The 19,175-nt window shown below is 51.4% G+C and overlaps 4 protein-coding genes across 4 annotated transcripts; 3 read left to right on the top strand and 1 right to left on the bottom strand.

Annotated features, from left to right (window-relative positions):
* Positions 1-5,618: 5,618 nt before the first annotated feature.
* On the top strand, positions 5,619-7,233 carry J3458_020926 (uncharacterized protein; the record flags this gene model as incomplete). The annotated part of the gene is made up of 1 exon (XM_007816624.2): positions 5,619-7,233. One exon carries the CDS (start codon positions 5,619-5,621, stop codon positions 7,077-7,079), a length of 1,461 nt encoding a protein of 486 aa, XP_007814815.2. The 3' UTR covers positions 7,080-7,233.
* A 419-nt stretch (positions 7,234-7,652) lies between these two features.
* On the bottom strand, positions 7,653-9,557 carry J3458_020925 (uncharacterized protein; the record flags this gene model as incomplete). The annotated part of the gene is made up of 1 exon (XM_007816625.2): positions 7,653-9,557. One exon carries the CDS (start codon positions 9,555-9,557, stop codon positions 7,653-7,655), a length of 1,905 nt encoding a protein of 634 aa, XP_007814816.2.
* Positions 9,558-15,154: 5,597 nt separating this feature from the next.
* On the top strand, positions 15,155-16,934 carry J3458_020924 (uncharacterized protein; the record flags this gene model as incomplete). Its single annotated transcript, XM_066122309.1, has 3 exons — positions 15,155-16,106; positions 16,190-16,605; positions 16,659-16,934. The coding sequence occupies 3 exons, from the start codon at positions 15,155-15,157 to the stop codon at positions 16,932-16,934; spliced, it is 1,644 nt and encodes a 547-aa protein (XP_065972561.1).
* Positions 16,935-17,866: 932 nt separating this feature from the next.
* Positions 17,867-19,137, top strand: J3458_020923 (uncharacterized protein; the record flags this gene model as incomplete). Its single annotated transcript, XM_066122308.1, has 4 exons — positions 17,867-18,280; positions 18,349-18,568; positions 18,622-18,917; positions 18,974-19,137. Exons 1-4 carry the CDS (start codon positions 18,151-18,153, stop codon positions 19,135-19,137), a joined length of 810 nt encoding a protein of 269 aa, XP_065972560.1. The 5' UTR covers positions 17,867-18,150.
* Positions 19,138-19,175: the final 38 nt, after the last annotated feature.

Here is a 19,175-nt window from a genome sequence, read left to right as displayed (position 1 = left end):
CCGTGGAGTCTTCCAGAGCCGATTTCACTTCCCGTGCAATACTCTCTTGGGCCGAAACCGGACGCGAGTCTCCCAGCCGTGCATGCACGTCTGGGTAGCGGCTGTAAGCTCGATGCCATGCACACCTCTGTCATACCAGGAATAAAAAAAGCGTGCTTAATGGGTTCATTTCCCAAGTCGCAGACATCTTCCTCTCGCGCGGGTTGGCCAGCCATGGCATGGGGCCCGTCGTTGTAAGCCAGGTAAAGGCCATACAGGGCCGGACCCCTGCCACTAACCAGACCAGCCGACGGTATATGTAAGTGACATATGTGTTAGTTATTTGGCGAGTCTCTTGAGAAATAGCGGCCCTGTTGACGTCCGACTTCGCCGCAAAAAGCCGTCATCGTCTGCGTCAAGGCCGAAGTGTTGGAAGTGTCAATGGCTTCCGGATCAATCCTGGATTCCATTAGTCTTCGGTAACCGATAAAGCAGGGGTCAAGGATATCTTACGCCGCTGCCTGATTCTAGGGAAAAGCAACATCACGGCATAGACTTAGAGTAGCTGCAATAAGTCCAACGACTTTGAGGAACAACATTGCAGTGCTTTGTGGCTTCTTGATCAGAATAAGACTGTGAAATTCCATTTTATGGGCCAGATTCAATACTGTAAAAGTAGGTTTGATGTTTGATGGAGATTTTTTCGAACCACAAGCAAGAACCTTGGGCCCCTTTTATATACGATTCCAAAGCTGGCCATAGCCTCACACTTGCCGCCGGAATTCCTCAGTGATACATATTAAGGTTGAGTGTGATGTGTGCATTCATGCCTACATGTAGCTTGCAACATCTTGCATTCCCACCGACAAGTACGTGCATTCAAAAAGAAAAATTTCAGGTTGATGGAAAATTTACCAGCTAACAGGAGCATGTTGACCCTGTGATGTCTCTGGGAGACGCAGCAGCTGTGTATCATGACCCATCACGTCGAGAGGTCGCATCCTCGGTAAGATCTAACGGCGATATTCCATAGTGAGGAGTCATAATATAAGCAATGTAGTCATCACGATGCACAATGTACTATGCGTTTAAATAAAGTGGCGCACAAAATGGCCCTCGTAGTCTCACCACGCTTCTAGCATTTTACAATGACGGAGTCGAGGCCAGCCGCTGCATGGTGGGTTTAATGGAATACCCGTATCTGAAATGCCACTGCGGATGGCTCAAAATTGAATAAATCATAGCTAGCCATGTAAATTGGCCAAGCGATAGCATCGCATCATATCTTCGGTATGTCTCAGTTATGTAACTTCATCTCTTGGCTTAAACCCAATGACTTATACCGAGTCGAGGAGCAACCTAATGAAAAACCATTTCCGCGGAAAACAGTGTGTACCGGCCTGCATTAAGGAGGGAGCCAAATAATAGAACTGGAAATATCGGTGAATGATTGCTTCCCAACAATACCTTTGGTCAGAGTCCCGGGGTATGTAGAACTTGCAACTGATGCCTCGAGGAATTCTTTGTCCGTCGCCGAGGAGGGCATATATGTAGAAAGGGATATCTTCTGAATAGATGTGCTGGCGTGAGAGTTCTGTAGGTCTTTTCCCAGTCTCTGTGTCCCATAGTCTGGGTGTTTCATCTACTGCAGCCGATGACACATCCGGTCGGTGAAAATGCAACACCGGGAACTCGGTAGGTGTGTCTTGGTTTATGTGTCAACAAGTACGTGATTTAGGTCACCAACTGAGACATCTAGAAGATTCCAATTAGGTTGGAAGGTTCGAACTGGGTTTAAGGTCCAAGTTGGAAGCTAGCTCGAAAGAAACCTTGGGATTAAGGACCTATCTGTATATGCTTTGAGCTTCTCAAAACTATTCCCCTCGATTTTATCCCATCATCTAACATCCATATCACGCGAACTTGTCGAAAGGAGCGACTGTTTTAGTGAAAGGACGAGTGATCAGACACTGGGCGAACCTGTCGCGAGAAAACCGGCTATGTAGTGAAAGGCAAGTATTACATAATAATTTCATGTTCTTGAAGTGTATGTAGCTTCTAGTGCCCGTTCTTGATCCCAAAATTTAACTGCATCACCGCCTGGATCCGACTCGAGGAGACGATCAGGGCGTGCAAATGCAGCAACATGACCCCAGCAAGTATGACCACTGAGCTTTCATGACTTCTCTCCCGTTGATGAATTCCATTTTCTAAAAGTTCTGTATCCGCAAGCTCATGCAGCAAGCTGACCATTTGGTAAAATTTAAGGGCGCGTACCGGTTTCGTAGGTCTGCCTAGCATCTAGACCCGCCTTTGAGTGCCACAGTCTGACTGTTGTATCTGAGAAGCTGATGCAAGCAGTTTCTCGTGCGGTGAAAATAGCCTCTACTCATACAGAGGGTATCCAGGACCATAATCTGTCACGGACGATGCCAAAGTGACCCATATTGCAGCCTCATGATATAGTGTGTAGAGAGGAGTTTTGCCTGACATTGTATAGGCCAATCTTCCATTGTAGTACCGCAAACTTCAAAAAGTGTCTTCCGCTGCATACAAAAATCCCCAGTTGCCATGTCTCAATATCAGTTCGCTTGTGACCAGGTGCACAAGGGAGGGGACCGACAAGACCAGACTGTCTTCTTCACCTTGGCCTGTGGCCGCTGCCGCCGCTTCCACCTCCAACCAGCCCGAACTTCCTGTAGCTACTTGCGCGCCTGAAAACATAGAAGGTTCTTTCCTGTCACACACTGGAACATTACGCAAGCTAACAATCCCAAAACGACACAGAAAACGATTATCATCACAAATGCCCCTCCTGGACTGGATAACTGAAACCGTCCGTAAATTGTATGTGCATCGTTCATACGCGGGAAGGAAGAAATCACTGCCGGGGGCATCTTGCGGCTGGGAACTCTGATTGTATAGTCAGTATTGGATGTTATGTCAATGTTGAAGAACTAGTTTAGCATACGGACTTTATCTGGTGGTTCTGAGTATCGGTTCTGAGTATCGGTTCTAATTATCGAAGCAAAAATAGACACACAATATCTGAAAGAGGTGAGATTCAGAGTTGTAAAAAGCTTACTCGATGAACCGTAGAAGCGACGGGGAAGCGGTAAATATAATTGGACTTGATCTTTCATTGATGACGCACATGATACACAATATTTCAAAGCCCCCTCTCCAGCTTTGTGCCTGTGATTGAAAACTTTTATTTCACTGTAGACAAAGCCTCTCTCTAAGAAGCCATGAAGTCCTTATTGTGATATGCATACAAAGACAAATTTTATTTCTTTGCCCCAGCTTGAACAGCTGACAAGGACCTACAGACCATGAATGAACTGTTTTCTTTTTTTGCGCTCAGCCCCGTTGACCTTACGAGTCTTGTCCATACAGTTGTGTAGGTCACACGCCGCCCCCTTCGAGTTCGACTGCGAACCCCCCCACCTTCTTTTTCCCCTTCATTGACTGCTGCATAGGTGGAGGAGTCCATGATCGAGACGGTCTCTGCTTCGGCCCCGACTTTTCCCATACTTCGTAGCCAGTTTTCCATACTAGGTCTGATACCAACGTGAGCCTTGCCATAGGTGTAAGCAAAGCTGCCGCCACTGATTAATTTGGGTCTTTTGAAGCTTTTAAACTCGAGCCTGTTGAATCTATTCATTTTCCCCTCCAGAGGCCCAGCCGGGGCCCGTCTGCGGCACAACGTTGCTTGTGATGTTGAGTGTCACACCGTTAGGCCGCAACAAAGGCGTTAGTCCAACAACTGTTACACAGCAACAAAGAAGGTCCGTGGCATCATGAGACGCGAGGTCGACCCTGAGGCGAGAGCTGCCTGAGGCCTCAAGGTTTCACCGACTCCTTGTATTTACAAAGACCCCTATCCCCTCAAGGTCACTAAGAAGACTAGGGACCTTTAATATCTCAAAGCTGAATATTAAATCCTGGGCCTAGTGTCATTTCCCTTGTCACATTGAGGTGCTTACAATCTTCAACACCAAAACGGCAGGATCACGATAATATATGAAGGCACGTACAGGTATTATCAGTTGAGCCAATTATAATGATTTAAGATGATCTAAATTAATTGTAAGTTAAGTTTAACCTATATGAAGTTTGAATTATATGGTGTAGTACTCGAAAACTCTTAATAAAGAAGTAAACTTAGAAGGTAAATTTTATCTCTTCCCCTTTGCTTAATAATGGATCACGTATTTCACGATGCTGCATAAACCACAATCTCTCGGAAAGCACCTGAGATATTTGTAGACGTCAAGGGAATGAGAATCCTCTTGCAAAAATCGAACCTACGTGGCATTGTGATAGGCTCCAATTAGTGTCTTCTATAGTGGCTGCTTTGATATTTTGCGCTATTTGGGCAAGTAGTTCGCCCACTTACTCGTCAACGCGTAGTTTTTGCCGCTTTTTCAATACTTTCTCATACGACTGTTCAAGTATAGAACGAGGTCTCTGAGTGTGGCAATAGCCTCCACGATGCTGACTCTGACAGGAACGGACTCGCGAAGGCCCAGACATGTCGGAAGTTTGGGAGCTGATATTGAGAGTGGTGTGCCACCCACGGTTGAAACGACGGCAAGTTCCTTGAAGAGGCACAAAAGGGATGCCCTGCAAACGGAAACATGACTGGATAGGTGCCGCCACGGGTCGAGAATAGATTCATCCTCACAAAGTATTCGGTGACTTAAATAACATTGGCTCAAGGGTGTTAGCTATAGCCTATCGGCTAGCAAAGGTGGCTTTGACTTTATAAACTGGCTCAGGAAAAGAGAACTTAACTGCTAGGTGACCGGAAAAGAAATATTTTAGACTGCACTATCCAGCCTCGTTGAATCCCTTAGTCTGTTATGCACTGTTGAATTATCTACGCCCAGTTACTAGTGTTGGTATGTCATACCAAGCATCACGCATGCTTGTAGCAACCCCCAAGCTAATCAGTTTTGAGATATGAAAGAGTTTGTTTGCAAGGGAGAATTGCTGTTTCCCTATTACCTTATGCATTCTCGACTTTGCCGGCTGAGAGATTATCGAAACTCCCTGCTCTTGGGCTGAAGGGCGAGCCGCGACGATGCAGTACTGGTATTTATCGTGGTTGTTTCCAGATAATAAACGAGCAGATATATTGTACAACTACGGTGAATGAATAAAGGAAACAACATGAGACCTTAGGAGATTGTGAAATAAACCACCCGGGGGGCTGAAGCGTTCTTTGGCCGATAGCCGCTCCAGGACATACTTAACCCTAACCCTACCCACTCAAACCCCAGGCTAACCCTACTCCCTGAATACAAGGTCCAGTCCATATTCTCGAGGGATCCGGTTAAATATTGCGCCCAATCAATTGACAGAATGGTATTGACTCTAGATTGACAGCTCCGTGGATGTCCAACATCTATTGATGCTCTGCTATCAAGGTCAGTCGCTTAGTGACCAACACAGACTCTAGCCGGAGCTCAGTTCAGTGAAACCTCTCCCTTCAAAATGCAACCTCGGATCTTGCCCGCATGACGATGCGCAAGCGGGGGACACATTCAGACCAAACACAGGCGCCGCAATGCATAAGGTCGATTGACCCAGTTTAACCTCTCTCGACTCGGGACATTTCATCTCGCACCGCCATCATGAAATCTTCACTCCTCCTCGCCATGATTCCCGCCGCCATCGCGCACACGCCAGACTTCAAGACGTCAGAAGCCGGCAATCCGTTCGTCGACGGATTCTATGCCGACCCGGACAACGAATTCTACAACAATCAGTACTGGGTGTACCCGACCTCGTCGTACGAATATGACAAGCAGACGTATCTCGACGCCTTCTCGTCGCCAGACCTCGTCCACTGGACCAAGCACGCCAACGTCCTCGTCGCCTCAGACTTCAAGTGGGCACGCCGCGCCGTCTGGGCACCCGCGCCCATCTCCCGCCACGGAAAATACTACCTGTACTTTGGCGCCAACGACATCCAGACCAACTCTGAGCTGGGCGGAATCGGAGTTGGCGTCGCCGACCAGCCCGGGGGGCCGTACAAGGACGCCCTCGGGAAGCCGCTCATCGGGCAGTATTACAACGGCGCGCAGCCCATCGACCAGGACGTCTTCATCGACGACGACGGCCAAGCGTACATCTACTACGGCGGGCACGGACACGCCAACGTTGCCAAGTTGAACGACGACATGGTGACCATGGGCACCTTTGACGACGGCGCGTCGTACAAGGACATCACGCCCGAGAACTACGTCGAGGGGCCGCAGATGATGAAGCGGAACGGCACGTACTACCTGTTCTGGAGCGAAGGCGGCTGGGGCGGGCCAGACTACGCCGTCTCCTACGCCATGTCGGAATCGCCCACCGGTCCGTTCAAGCGCCTCGCAAAGATCTTGCAGCAGGATCCGGCCGTGGCCAGCGGCTCGGGGCACAACGGCGTCATCCACGTCCCCAACACCGACATCTACTACATCGTGTACCACCGCCACCCGCTCGGTGAAAACATCGACGCCAACGACCGGCACCTGGCCTATGACCGGCTGTACTTTAACGCAGACGGCACGATCCAGCCCGTCAGGATGCTGGTCCACGACAACTTCAACGACGGCAACATGATAGGGTGGACGACCTACGGCGGATCCTGGGACGCGAAAACCAACGCCCTCAAGGCTGGAGCTTCTCCCGGCGGCAAAGCACTACTAAACACCAACTTTGGTGACGTTGATTTCTCAGCCGACGTCAAGATTCCTTCCGCCAACGGCGGCGACGCAGGCCTCGTGTTTCGGGCAGCAAAGCCTGCGCTTGGAACGGATGCGTACGACGGATACTATGCCGGTATTGGCACGTCCGGGAAACTGGTACTGGGCAAGGCGAAGGGCGGTTTGTGGACGCAGCTGGCGTCTGTAAAGGCCGATATTGTCCCTGGCAAGACGTACCGCGTGAGGGTGACGGCGAAGAAGAACGCAATCAGTGTGTACGCGGGGGAATCGACGACTGCGCAGCTTCATGTGCTGGAGGGCACTTTTGCAAGCGGCATGAATGGGGCCAGGGTGTTTCAAACGGATGCTGTATTTGACAATATCAAAGTTGAGCATTTATAGTCTGGCAGAATATACTTGCCCATTAAGAGCATACACTAGTATTGTAGTAAATTGTGTATGGAGCGCGTTCCAAGCCGAACAAGAGTTTAATCACAGCGGGAAATCCCGTGTATTTTTATTTTTTTTTTTTTTTATGTTTTTCGTCCTTCAACCCAGTCTAGTTATTATATCCAAATACTATCCACCCGTAGAATCTCGTAAAACCATAAAGTCGTCATTGTAAATCCCAGAATGCACGCTCAAGAGAAGTGGCATGTATGCAAAAATCGCTCCGAAATGCATGCAATACTGCACTCTCGAATTCTTCGAATGTTCGCTCCTGAATCCCGACAAATGCCAATTCCCAGCGTTAGGCTGGCATGGAGGGCCTTCTAAACCCCCGACGGCGGTTGTTCTCCATCCTCTGCAATGGACACGCCGAAAAAGCAATGGCGATGAGCCCGTGTATAAACCATAAGTTGCGTGCCTCTTCCAAATAACCCAAACCTCCTTAAATGCGTCTATGAAAAGAAACGGGTTCTCCGTTTCTTCGTTCCTACCCGACTGATGAAAAGTCGCCGCGGATTCCTTCATTTATTTTACCGAACAGCCCTTTTCTCTGGACAATATATACTTTGCATGCTGTATTTCTGCCTCGTCGCCCGGCTTGGTTCGCGAGTGCTCATGCCTAGACGTCTCCACCACCCTTGCTCGGTCAAAGTCAATGATCATGATGCGCTTCGTGTCAGGGCTGTAGAGCATATTGGGCTGTCGTATATCGTTGTGGACAACGCCTTTGCTGTGCATGGCTCGAATCGACTGACACGCCCCATCCGTGAGCCGCTTGCTAAGGCCACTAGGAAGCTCAAGGCTGGATAGCGTGCGGCCGCCCCAGGAGAAGAAGGTGACGTGTACTATGTAGACGCGGTGGTCATAGTAATAGATCTTGTTCATGGGTCGGAGGTCAACCGCCCCCAAGAATACAGGTATACTGGTGCCTTGCATGTGCTTGAGACGCTTGTAAATGCCAGCTTCGTTCTCAAGGCGCTTGATGAGAGGCGCTGGAGTTCCCTTGCCAATAAAAGTATAACCGTAGCGGAGTAGAGTGACTCGGAATAGCGCGCCAGATGCTCCGCTGATGTGTAGCGAGGTAATGCCATCATCCAGAGACTTTTTCCACTGCTCTCTAAGAAGTTCAAGCCACGTAGCATGGTTGACAGGGTGGTAGGTCTTCACCTTCATACCAGACGGGGCAGGTCCATTCCCCATGTGTCGTGACACATTGGGACAGCGCATATCGAGGAAATCGCCATTGACCAAGCCAATTAAACATTTCTGGGTGCAGTACTGCTCGCCGCGAGTAGAATTTCTGCTTGATGCGGCCCCTCTTGACTGAGAAGTGTTCTGGCGTCCCCGGGCTCCGCGTCCTCGGGTTGCACGTCCTCGACTCCTTGTCCGCCGTACAGCAGGACTGGGCGAATCTGGGGCATTCTCCTCTGCTTCGTCGTCGGAACTCGGTGGAGAACGTCTCCTGGCTGGTCCTCTTGCCGGCTCATCCCCCTCCCTTCGCCGAAGGTTGTAAGCCAAGAACGGCGACCGGTCAACGTTCGAATATGTCTTTGGCCTCGAAAAATCCGGGTCTACGGGAGATCGTGGTTTGTGATTATCAGGAGACATGTCGAGAAGCATTTGGTCAATATTATACTTCCATCTTTGCAGATTCTTTTTGACAGTTTCGCGTTCCTCCTGACCTCGTTCCCCATGTTGGTGGTGCTGACTTAGAGCTAATAGAGTGAATGACAAATATTGACCAACAGCGCTGCAAGAGATGATACCGTCAGGGTGGTGTGCGGGAACCTCGGACTTGGGCTCGGCCAAATGGTAGAGAAGTGTGCCTGGATTACTCCAGTCGACTTTGAGAAATACTGTTGCCTCGCCATTAGACATAATCCCGTAGCTGACGCCGCCCTCGATCATGTAATGATAAGCCTGTGTGACTGCAGCAGCCGTGAGCTTTTTAGCGCAGTATCGAAAGTAGGCCCGTTTATTCTGCTGGCTGGGGATGGTTGGATGGTTGACAATGTCCTTGTAAATATCCATCGGCTGCAAGCCGGTGCGAAGTTGCTCCTTGGTTAGTTTGTGAGGAGGTTTATATTCCGCGATGAAGATCAGTTTGCGTTGTTCTAGAGACCCATCCTCACTCTCGGCTTTGTATATGCATATTCGGTCGGGCCGAAGCTGATCAGAGTCGAGTTCTTGATTAGCTGGCACTTGCGGAACTGTATTGACTTGACTGTCAACTCGCAGATTCACATCACTGATGGCGCTTGGGTAGCTCGCGAAAATGATGCCTCTTCCGATGCTATATCGATCCTCAAGTATATCCTTTTCCCTCACTTGCTGCACAATTTTTTGAACCGGGCTCTCCACGGCGAAGCGCATGAAGTCCCTCAGCATATCTTCGTCGGCAATCGGTGAATCTGACAATTCTTCGCCCATGGCAGACAGAGCATGTTGGGACTTGAAAAGTCGATCGTTTTGGGGAAAAGACTGAAATAGCTCCCTCAAATGAAATCTCTGTTCGTCCAAGAAATCTGCCCACACCGCAAGACTTTTTGGACATAGTTTGCCGGTTGGAGTATTAACGGTCCCTCGAGACCAGAGAGTTTGGTCCTGTTCCACCTTCAACTTCAAAAACACATCTGTATGACAAGCCTTGATAAATTCTGTCAGAGTTGTGGGGCGCATTTCTTGCCGGAATCGCTCGTTTTCCAGTTGAGATTCATTTAAAAGCCTTCTGAGCTTTTCAATCTCCGTTTCCCCAGCCATGGCGATAGTTGGCTAGGAAGGTCACAGGCTAGGCCTGTCTTTAAGGAACGGTTGGTTGGTGACTTGGTTGTCGCGCCGCGTTCGTCCGTTAAGTGGTTGTGGGTCGGGCACGCCTCAGGGCGGCGCTTAGTAATCTATGTATATTCGCAGGCGACTGATACATGGGCACCCGGGTGCCCAAATAGACTAGCGCACCCAGGTGCCCAAATTATGTCAGCACTCCTCTAGCGCTGGGACAGACCCGCAAGACCCGGCTGGAAGATCATTTCAACTAGTTACTCTCTCCAGTTTAATCTACAACTTGACAACAATGCAATCCTCCGTCGCGCTATTCGCTGAGTGCAAAGCTTGTTGCTCATTACTGTCTACCTCTATTCTCTTCCATATTTCTTTCATTCCTCTTCTCTTGTTAGCCAAAGGATGATCACCCATCTCCCGAGCGACCTGGGCTTCAATCCGCTCATCTTCCTGGTTGCTCCAGTCTAGATACGCCATCATTTCCTCTTTCGTCCATTCTCTGGACCCTGTCGCAGTGACGCGATGCTTCGACATTTGTTTGTAGTCCAAGCACCACTCGTAACTCCGCTTGTCGTATCTTTGTGGGAGCCCCATCGCTTTGCGATATTGCTGGTTGGTCTTGATGCTGCCAGCAGGTTGCGCAGCGTACCACGCATTTCTAGCAGCTACATATCTCTCATAAATGGCACCCGGGGAATCGTACCGCGGCTCTTCCAAGGTGACACCAGACAAAGACTGGACTTGCTCAACCGTTGGCCCTTCAACGGTCAACATTGGCGGACTGCCGGGCGCGTTGTTTGATGTGGCAAGCGACCCCAAGTCAGTCGACGTATTAAATCTCATGAGAGGAGATGAACGGATGGGTGGCATGCGTGCTGCAAAGGAAGAGGGTTGATCAATCTCTGCCAAGGCATCCGCCACTGCATTTGAACATTGCGACTGCTGGGTCGTTGGCACGATTTCCGGGGGGGCCTTAGAGACACCCGCAGGAGCCATTTCCGCCGTGGCACCTGAAAATGTGACTGAACTTCGAGCTTCCGGCAGAGGTACTACCGGCGACCCCTTGAACTTCAGCGGACAGGACCTCGAGGTCATAATGTGGCCTACCACGTGGCATGCGCTGCAAGTGGGAGCCTTTCTGTTACCCTGGATTCTCTCGAAACCGGATGGTTCGCGTCTTGTGCTCGTTAAGGGTTGAGTCCTATTTAGTTGGTTTGCAGCCCGGCGAGGTTCCAGAACAGGTTTTGGCAGTGCCACCCCTCGCTTTAAGTGCCAATGTGGGTGAAAATGCTCTAACAGAAGACCCTGAGCTTCTTCTTCCAGCTTCTCGAGGGTGTGGGAGCACGGCAACCCATGTGACGAAGTGAAAGTCTGACTACATAGAATCTGACGTGGCTCTTGTAGACATAACTGCCGTTGCCCCTGGACTTTGCGCAAAGCATCATGCGAAACCCTACCTCGTACTGCTTCGAACATGAGCCCGGATACATCTAGAGGTGTGCGTAACTGTTGCGAAGCTCGAATATGTTTAAGTTCCTTGAGTTGGTTTGCGATGGCATGCTTCATGGCTTGCCAAACGTCGAAAAGGTCCAAATTCGATTTCTTAATGTGTGCTTTCATCAGTGAATGGATACCCTCGGCCCTGGGAACGTTCCATTAGCGTCTTGTCAATTGCATATAGTATAAGCCACCTGCCTCGAGGTGGCCACATTGCCGAAATGCAAGTGCATATCCACCCATGCTTTAATGATCATCTCTTTGTACGGCTCGAGCCAATACATCTTGATATACCCTACACACTCTGGATATTTTTCGCCATACTTCAGTTCAAACTTGGCCAGGCGCTCGTCAAATATCTTTTCACTTGGTGAAGCAACAATCGAGTGCCAGGAGGTGTAGAATTCTTCCCATGTGTCATTTTCTGCCCGCTCTGAGGTTTCGTTTTCTTTCTGCACAAAAAGGGCCGGCAGCGCTGGAGGACCGCTTTGTTGACATGCCAGAGGCAGAGGAGCGCTTTGGTCGTTGGAAACCAATGTGCAGCAGCGTTCATTGCAGCTAGGCATCGATCAGTCAAGACAACTGACGGAAGTTCACGCTGGTAAAGTGACCTGAGATGTTGTAACGCCCAAGAGTAATCCTCTTCCGATTCACCGGATAAAAATGCAAATGCGATACAGAACGACCGCTGGCTAGAATCTACTCCGACCATGTCGAGTAGCGGCATACCGTGTTTATTCGTCTTGTAGGTACAATCCAGCAATAATACGTCCGGGTTGCATTGTAAATACGCCACAGAGTCAGGATGGGCAAAGAAGATAGCCGTCAGTCGATTGTCTACATCCAAGCGGACGCGACACCAAAAGCCCTCGTTATCTAATTGGTCGACTAGGGCTTGAATGCTGCTCTGGCCTTCGCGAAGATCTCTCCTGGTTGCCGCAATCCGGTTGTATATATCCCGCTGAGTTGCAAGTGTTTCTGAGTGGTTATGGAGGTAGGTCCTTATTTCTCGAGGGGCAGTTCCAGACTTCACGAGTTTGGAGACGATCGCCGCATCTTTTCCCACAAGCTTGCGGTGGGCAGGGTGTGCAGAAGGATCATCGCTGGGCGCGTGATTATGTTTAGCACATTCGATGTCTGGTCGATGGCTCAAGACCCATGTACTACCATCTAGCGATTGCTTGGCTAGAACTGAAAACTTGCAGCCAGTTCTTCGGCTCGAAGTGCGTCGCACTCGATCAGTAGAAGGGCTTGGAGGAGGTTTATTCCTATCACAAGCGAATATTACTCTGACTCTGCCATTTGGTGTCTTGAGGGATTTCCCTGTTGTAAATGCGTACCCTCGAGGTTCGCCCAAGAATTGATAGCATCAAGTAAGGACTCGCGTGATTCATATGTGCCTTCGGGTGGAAGAACGTCGTCAGGGAATGCTGCCTGATCCATGTTTCATCAATCTGATTGGCGCTGCAATGTGCAGTGGCTGCAGGAACATGCTGGGGCACAGGTTCTGTCCCAGCGCTAGAGGAGTGCTGACATAATTTGGGCACCTGGGTGCGCTAGTCTATTTGGGCACCCGGGTGCCCATGTATCAGTCGCCTGCGAATATCAGTGAGGGAGATTTTCCAAGAATAGTATATGCATGGTTGTAATCTGCGGCAGAATATATCGAATAATAAGAAGTATACACTAATATACTATAGTCTACTTAAGTATACTATAGTATGTTAGTGTAAACTTGTGTATCTTCCCAGGTGAAGTACTCTTTGCCCCTTGATATATTTAATATTATAGCATCGCGTAACGTACCTTATGTTTCAGGATGAGTATGTGGATGTACTTTAATGTAGTAAGTATAGGAAGAATGATAAATGATAAAAGCACAGTATGGCACAATATGGCAATAGCTGGGTATATCAATAATCAGAGTATAAAATGTGATAAGGTTGGTGTTGGAGAAATAAGAGTTGAGAATGAGTGTTGCTTGGTGACTCTGTGGCAAGAAGCTAAAAGGTCGAGTGAAATTCGGTGGAGGAGGATCTCTATTTATCTTGGCCGGAAGCATTCTCGGTCGCCAGCTGCTGTAACCCACAGTAAAAGACACTCAAAATCACGATTCACAAGCATAACGTGAACAGCCTCAGTTTACCGTTAGAAGTTGACTTTTGCGGTCAACTCGATGTATTTGAATGTCAAGTGATTTATGATTGAAGCGCATAGACCAACTTTGCCAGTCCATGCTGCAGCCCTGATGCGTCAGTTGGGTATCAAGACAAATGAATATCGTATTTGATTCTGCCCGGACCAACAGGCAGAATCTGTTCGCAGGCTCTTTTGCCGTTGCCCAGACCAGAGAGTAAGCGGCCGTGCGTATGGCAGCCTAACAGCCAACCAAAGTGAGCTCGTCGCGATTCGACGGCGTTGAACATTTGTACGACACGACCTTCTCAACTTGCTCTTTCTAGCCGGGATCCGGCCTAGACCGCATATTGCAGGAGGCCCGTGACGTTGCCTTGTGGACCCATGACATGGCGAATATGCATCTCTCCACATAAGTTGATTATATTTACTAAGTGAGCGCGAGTTCCTTTCGTGTGTCACCAGTTCTGCGCAGCCAGAGAAGTCACCTTACCCGGCCTTAAAAGCGAACCCCATCTACCTGCTGCATGCTGCTCACTGATTTCAATGTCGGGCGCGATACCATAGTAGCTTATTTGTTGTCTCCGTGTCTCCTGCAATCCTAAACTTGGGACGTTGGTCCACAGAGTAGGTCCGGGCTCGTGTTAACGCTCTTACTGGTGAATGTGTCCGGGCTCTCCAGGCAGACGCCAAGTCAAGCATGACACAACAAACAGAAAAATTATGGAATCAGCGTCTCCTCGGCGGTATTCGCAGGCCAAGATATGCAACTAGTCATATGCTGCGCGAGGCATCGGCCGCAGCCTTATTACGAGAAGTCGCTCGCAGCCTCGTGGCAACTTGGCAGGACACCAATGGCCCCGATCACTTTCAAGGTCCCCAGCAGGCGTGTCCTCTGTGGGAGGCCTGGACAAGACAGCAGATGAACTCGACGCGTAGACATGTGTTCATGTCCAGATGTGGCCAGTGCTGCAGGGCTCCGTGCTGTGCCGTTGAGATCGGAGCCGACATCAACCTTGACTGCAAGGTTGGCATTTGGATATGCTCCATTGTGCCGTTTCTTGCGGACACGTTTATTTGGCCACTGTCATGAAGTAGGATTTCAGGATGTTTTCGTAGTATATCATGTCTGCAAGAGACCTGGCCAACAAAGCTCATACTAGAACGATACGAGAGAGGGAATGGAGGTGGAGTGAAATATAGATGGTTCGTGAAGCAGCGCTAGGCATGTCCCGGGTATTGCATATCCATGACGGCGCTAAAACCAAGTGGAGACGGCCGGGGGGTCTCCGCAGAGTCTGGCGGTGACATCCCGCGCGCTAGTGTTCTGGCCCAATAGCCGACAATCCATTGGATGTCAACTGGTCGGTAAAAAAAGTCTCCCATCTCCAACGTCTCCGTTGCCTTGTGCTATCAGCCAGCCCTCTACACATGCCCTGACTCGAAATTGCGACACTGCATCTCGACTGTATCAACCAGGCCCCGTCTACATCTCAAGACTCAGACCGGGTCTCGCAGAACCGACGCTCGACAACATCAGCGGTGCATCACACACAGACTGACGTTGCAGGGACCCCTCTTCCCCAAATTTCCTCCCCTCACTTCGCCTCACCTCCATGCCCACATGGGCCACATCCCAGCAACAGCACGTGTGTCTAAACCATCCTGTTACAGAGCGTGAAAAAGCCACAAATGCCCACCAAGGTACAGACCGTCCCCGGTCGTCTGTCACCACCCCAGAATACAGATCCAAGTCATCTCGAAACGGCCCTCGCTCTCGAAACGGATGCTGGACCTGCCGCACCAAAAAGGTCAAATGCGACGAAGTACGGCCAAAATGCTGCCGCTGCATCCGCCTCAAGTTGCTCTGCGACTACTCACCGCGCATGAGGCAGAGCATGGCCATGCGCATACTCGGCAGCAACGCCAGGGCCGCCATCACCAAGCCCTCCCAGAACCCTTCATCGCCCAAACTGCCGATACACATGTGTGAGCTGGCGAACAGCGCGTCCTCGATAGATCTGACGTCTGCAGACCACGAGGCCATCCGATATTACCGCACCACCTTTGCCAGGTTACACCACACAAAGAACCCCGACTACGGCCTGTACGCAGTCATCTTCAACATCGCCGAGAGTGAGCCCATCGTGATGCGCGTCGTCCTGGCCCTCGGAGGCCAGGAACTCGAGTTCCGGAAGCGGCGCTCCGAAGAAGAGCTGGCTGGGACATGCACCGTCACGCCCCTGCACCACTATGCGGCGGCCCTGAGAATGCTGGCCGAGGCCGTGGACGGGAGTCCCGGACCCGACGGCCGGCAATTGGACCTGGACGCCATCCTGGCAGCCATCTTCCTGATGCTCTGGTACGAGCAGAAGTTTGGCGACGCGTCCTGCCGCGGCTTCGCCAACCATCTAGCCGGCGCGGCGCGGGTCGTCGAGCATAGATGCCGCAACGAAGTCTTTAAGCGTGCCCTGCACGAGCCCCTACGCCAGGAAAAGAGGCTGGCTCTGCTGCGGATGGGCGACGACGCCCGAGATGGAGAGCGCATACTTTCCCAGTTCTCCGCCCGTATGCTGGTCCATCTCTGCATCTACGATAGCATGGCGGCTGGGTATGGCCTGGGCGGCCGCCTGATCGAGACGCTGAACCAGGCGCTGGCGTTCAGCAACGGCACGTCGCTGTATGTAGACAAGGCGGACTCGCTGCACAGGTCTCGTACGGGCTCTACCGCGTCGTTTGGGGCCAGGACTACCCACAGGAGGAGATGCTTGACGACCTGGAGAACCGCACAGTCTACTGTCTGGCCGCGTCGGTCGTGCAGCTGCGATTCATGATTTCTCGTCTGGAAAGCCTTGGCGTGGAGGCCGCCGGGACGTGCCTCTCCGCGATTGAGGCCGTCTACGAATCTACCGACGACAAGTTTGAGGAAATCCTCGGCATCGCAGACGCCCTCTCGCCCAGCTTTGACAGCGCAACCGCCTACTGTCCAACATCCGCCAGATCGTGCCGCAATACTACGGCACCAAAATCCAGCTGGCGCGTGCTGTCCGCAAGCTGGGACAGCCGAGTAAGCTGCCGACCGAGGAGCTTGTCGGACTCGCCATGTCGCTGTGCACGCAGGCGCTCCGGCACAATGGCAACGATGCCATGCTCAGCGTGGCCAATGCCCTTTTTGCGGCGGCCATCGAGACGAGCGACTCGTCTCGCAGAGATTGGTTCATTGCCAGGTTCCAGGCCCTCTGCGCGTATGGGTGCAATTATGCCCGTGCCCATCGATTGCTGGTGCGCGCCGTGGCGGCCAGGAGTCGTAATGGCATGGCTGGCCCCCTTTGCGAGGAGGAGGTTTCCGCCGCCATGTTGTCTGAAAATGGAGACCCCGAAAGATTTGTTATCTGAGGCGGCATCAGCGTTCGTTTGTCCAGGGCTCAGGGGCTTGACACCCGAGCTGGGCGCTGCATCGACGTGGCCGTCTTATTGCCATTTTGTGCGTATCATGACGTGCTTCGAATCTGCGTGGTGTACTACATGAATGCGCGTAGAGTAGAAGTATCTATTTGATCAAGGTGACGACCCATAGCATGCTGTTATACATGTAAGCCAGAGGATACCAGTAGAACTACGAAAAAGCATCAAGATGGAAGCAGTATGCAAGCCACATGGCCGAAACCAACCAGTATCACTCTTGAAAACGCCTAGTATAATCATGCCCCGAGCTACATGTAGATTCCCGACGCTCGGCTACATTCCCATGGCATCATCAGATGGACGGGTCTAGCGCAGCCACGAGATCCCACTGTACGATCGAGCACCCCTAGTGCAAGGGTGGCGGCGCCATGCCAAGGTTTAAATTGGCTGGGGCAGAATTATATCCTGTTGTGCGGGGAAGGAACTTAAATATTCTCGATGTGTCAATTACGGCGGACTTGGGGATCACGGCTCTGTAGGTGACAAGTGCGGTTCTGGTGCCCTGCTTGCATGGTTCTCATATCATATTTGCTACCAGTTCATCAGTTGACATGAAATGTATGATGCAAAGTTCATAACTTGGACTGGCAAGTGCAGTAAATACATGTGTATCAATAGATTTGCTGTAACTACCTAGGTAGCGTCCTATCAGTTCTCCACGCCGCCTTATCTCAACAAGGGCCGGTCTAGTCCATCCCAAAACTTAGATAACATTCTCACCACCATCTCGCGGCCAGGCATCGGGAGGGCACCTCCGCCGGATAACCCATGGTGTGTGGCGGATAGTAGACTCCTTGCCGCCTTGGGTAGTGTGAGTGACGATGCAACGTCGGGCTGCCCATCGCGCAATGCCACATGCAGTCTGGTTTGTTGCCATGGAGGGAAGTACAAAAGGTCGGGTGCATGGTGGTCAACTGGTGTCTCAGTCTCGTTGATCTGGCTCGCTGGAAATGCACGGGGTTGGATGCCCGCAGTTGAGTCGCGCACGGTTTGCGCCATTGCCTCGATTTTCCACTCTTCACACCTGCCTACCTGTTGACAATTTAATACCCCGTTCGACCACCGCTGATCCCTTTACAAGCGGTTGCTGTTGCTTCCTCGTCACCTGTAGGCCTCAAGGAACCGGCATCGCCACGTTGGCTACGGCATGGCGGAAAAGGTCGACATCGAGCGCATCATGCGCGGTTCGCAGGCGGAGGTGGTCAAGCTCGGCGAGATTTCGAACCAAACGCTCACCCGGAGGAGGATAAGCGGATACTGGGGAAGATTGATAGATGGTATGTTTCACAGAACCATGTACTCCACGCCCGCTTGACGTGAATCTGACGCCCCCGCGATGCGCAAGGCTTCTCCCCGTCATGGCATTCTCCTACCTCTTCCAATTCCTGGACAAGTCCGCCCGGGCTTCACCGCCATCATGGGCCTCCGGACGGACCTGCGTCTCACGGGCGAGAGGGGTACTCGTGGTCAAGCGGCATCTACTACTTTGGCTACCTCGTCGCCTCGTACCCGGCGGCCATGCTGATGGTGCGCTGGAAAGTCGGCAAAGTCATCACCATGTCGGTGTAAGTTTTCCCACAGTTCGCAAGGAACTCAACCTCGGCTGACCCTCTGGCAGCCTCGTCTGGGGCGCCGTCCTCATGCTCACGGCAACCGCCTTCAACGCCGGCTCCCTCCTCGCGAACCGCTTCTTCCTGGGCGTCACCGAGGCCACCATCGCGCCGGGCCTCACCATCGTGTCTGTCCATGTTGGTACAAGCGCCACGAGCAGCCTCTCCGCCACGCGGCGGGGTTCTGGGCAACACCTGCGCCGGCATCTTGGGCGGCCTTGTCGCGTACGGCATCGGCCACGTACAGAGCATCAAGCCCTGGAAGGCCGTGTTTCTCACCTTTGGCGCCGCGACGGTCGCGCTGGTCCGTCGGCATATACTTTCTCTTGCCGGACACGCCCATGGAGGGAGGTTCCTCAGCAAGCAAGACAGAGAAAAGGGCCGTGCTGCGTGTCAAGGAGAATATGACGGGCATCAAGAGCGACAAGATCAAATGGGGACAGGTCAAGGAGGCCCTGCTGGATGCGAAGACGTGGTTGATTGTCGCGCTGCAGCTGGTCTCGTGCATTCCGAACGGCGCGTGACCACAGTAAGTTGTCTTCCACCGCACATGTAATCGAAC

The sequence above is a fragment of the Metarhizium acridum genome (genome assembly GCF_019434415.1).
Source record: "Metarhizium acridum strain ARSEF 324 chromosome Unknown scaffold_577, whole genome shotgun sequence".
Classification (NCBI taxonomy): domain Eukaryota; kingdom Fungi; phylum Ascomycota; class Sordariomycetes; order Hypocreales; family Clavicipitaceae; genus Metarhizium; species Metarhizium acridum.
Note: the sequence above shows the minus strand (reverse complement) of the source record. Positions and strands in the feature narration are given on the sequence as shown.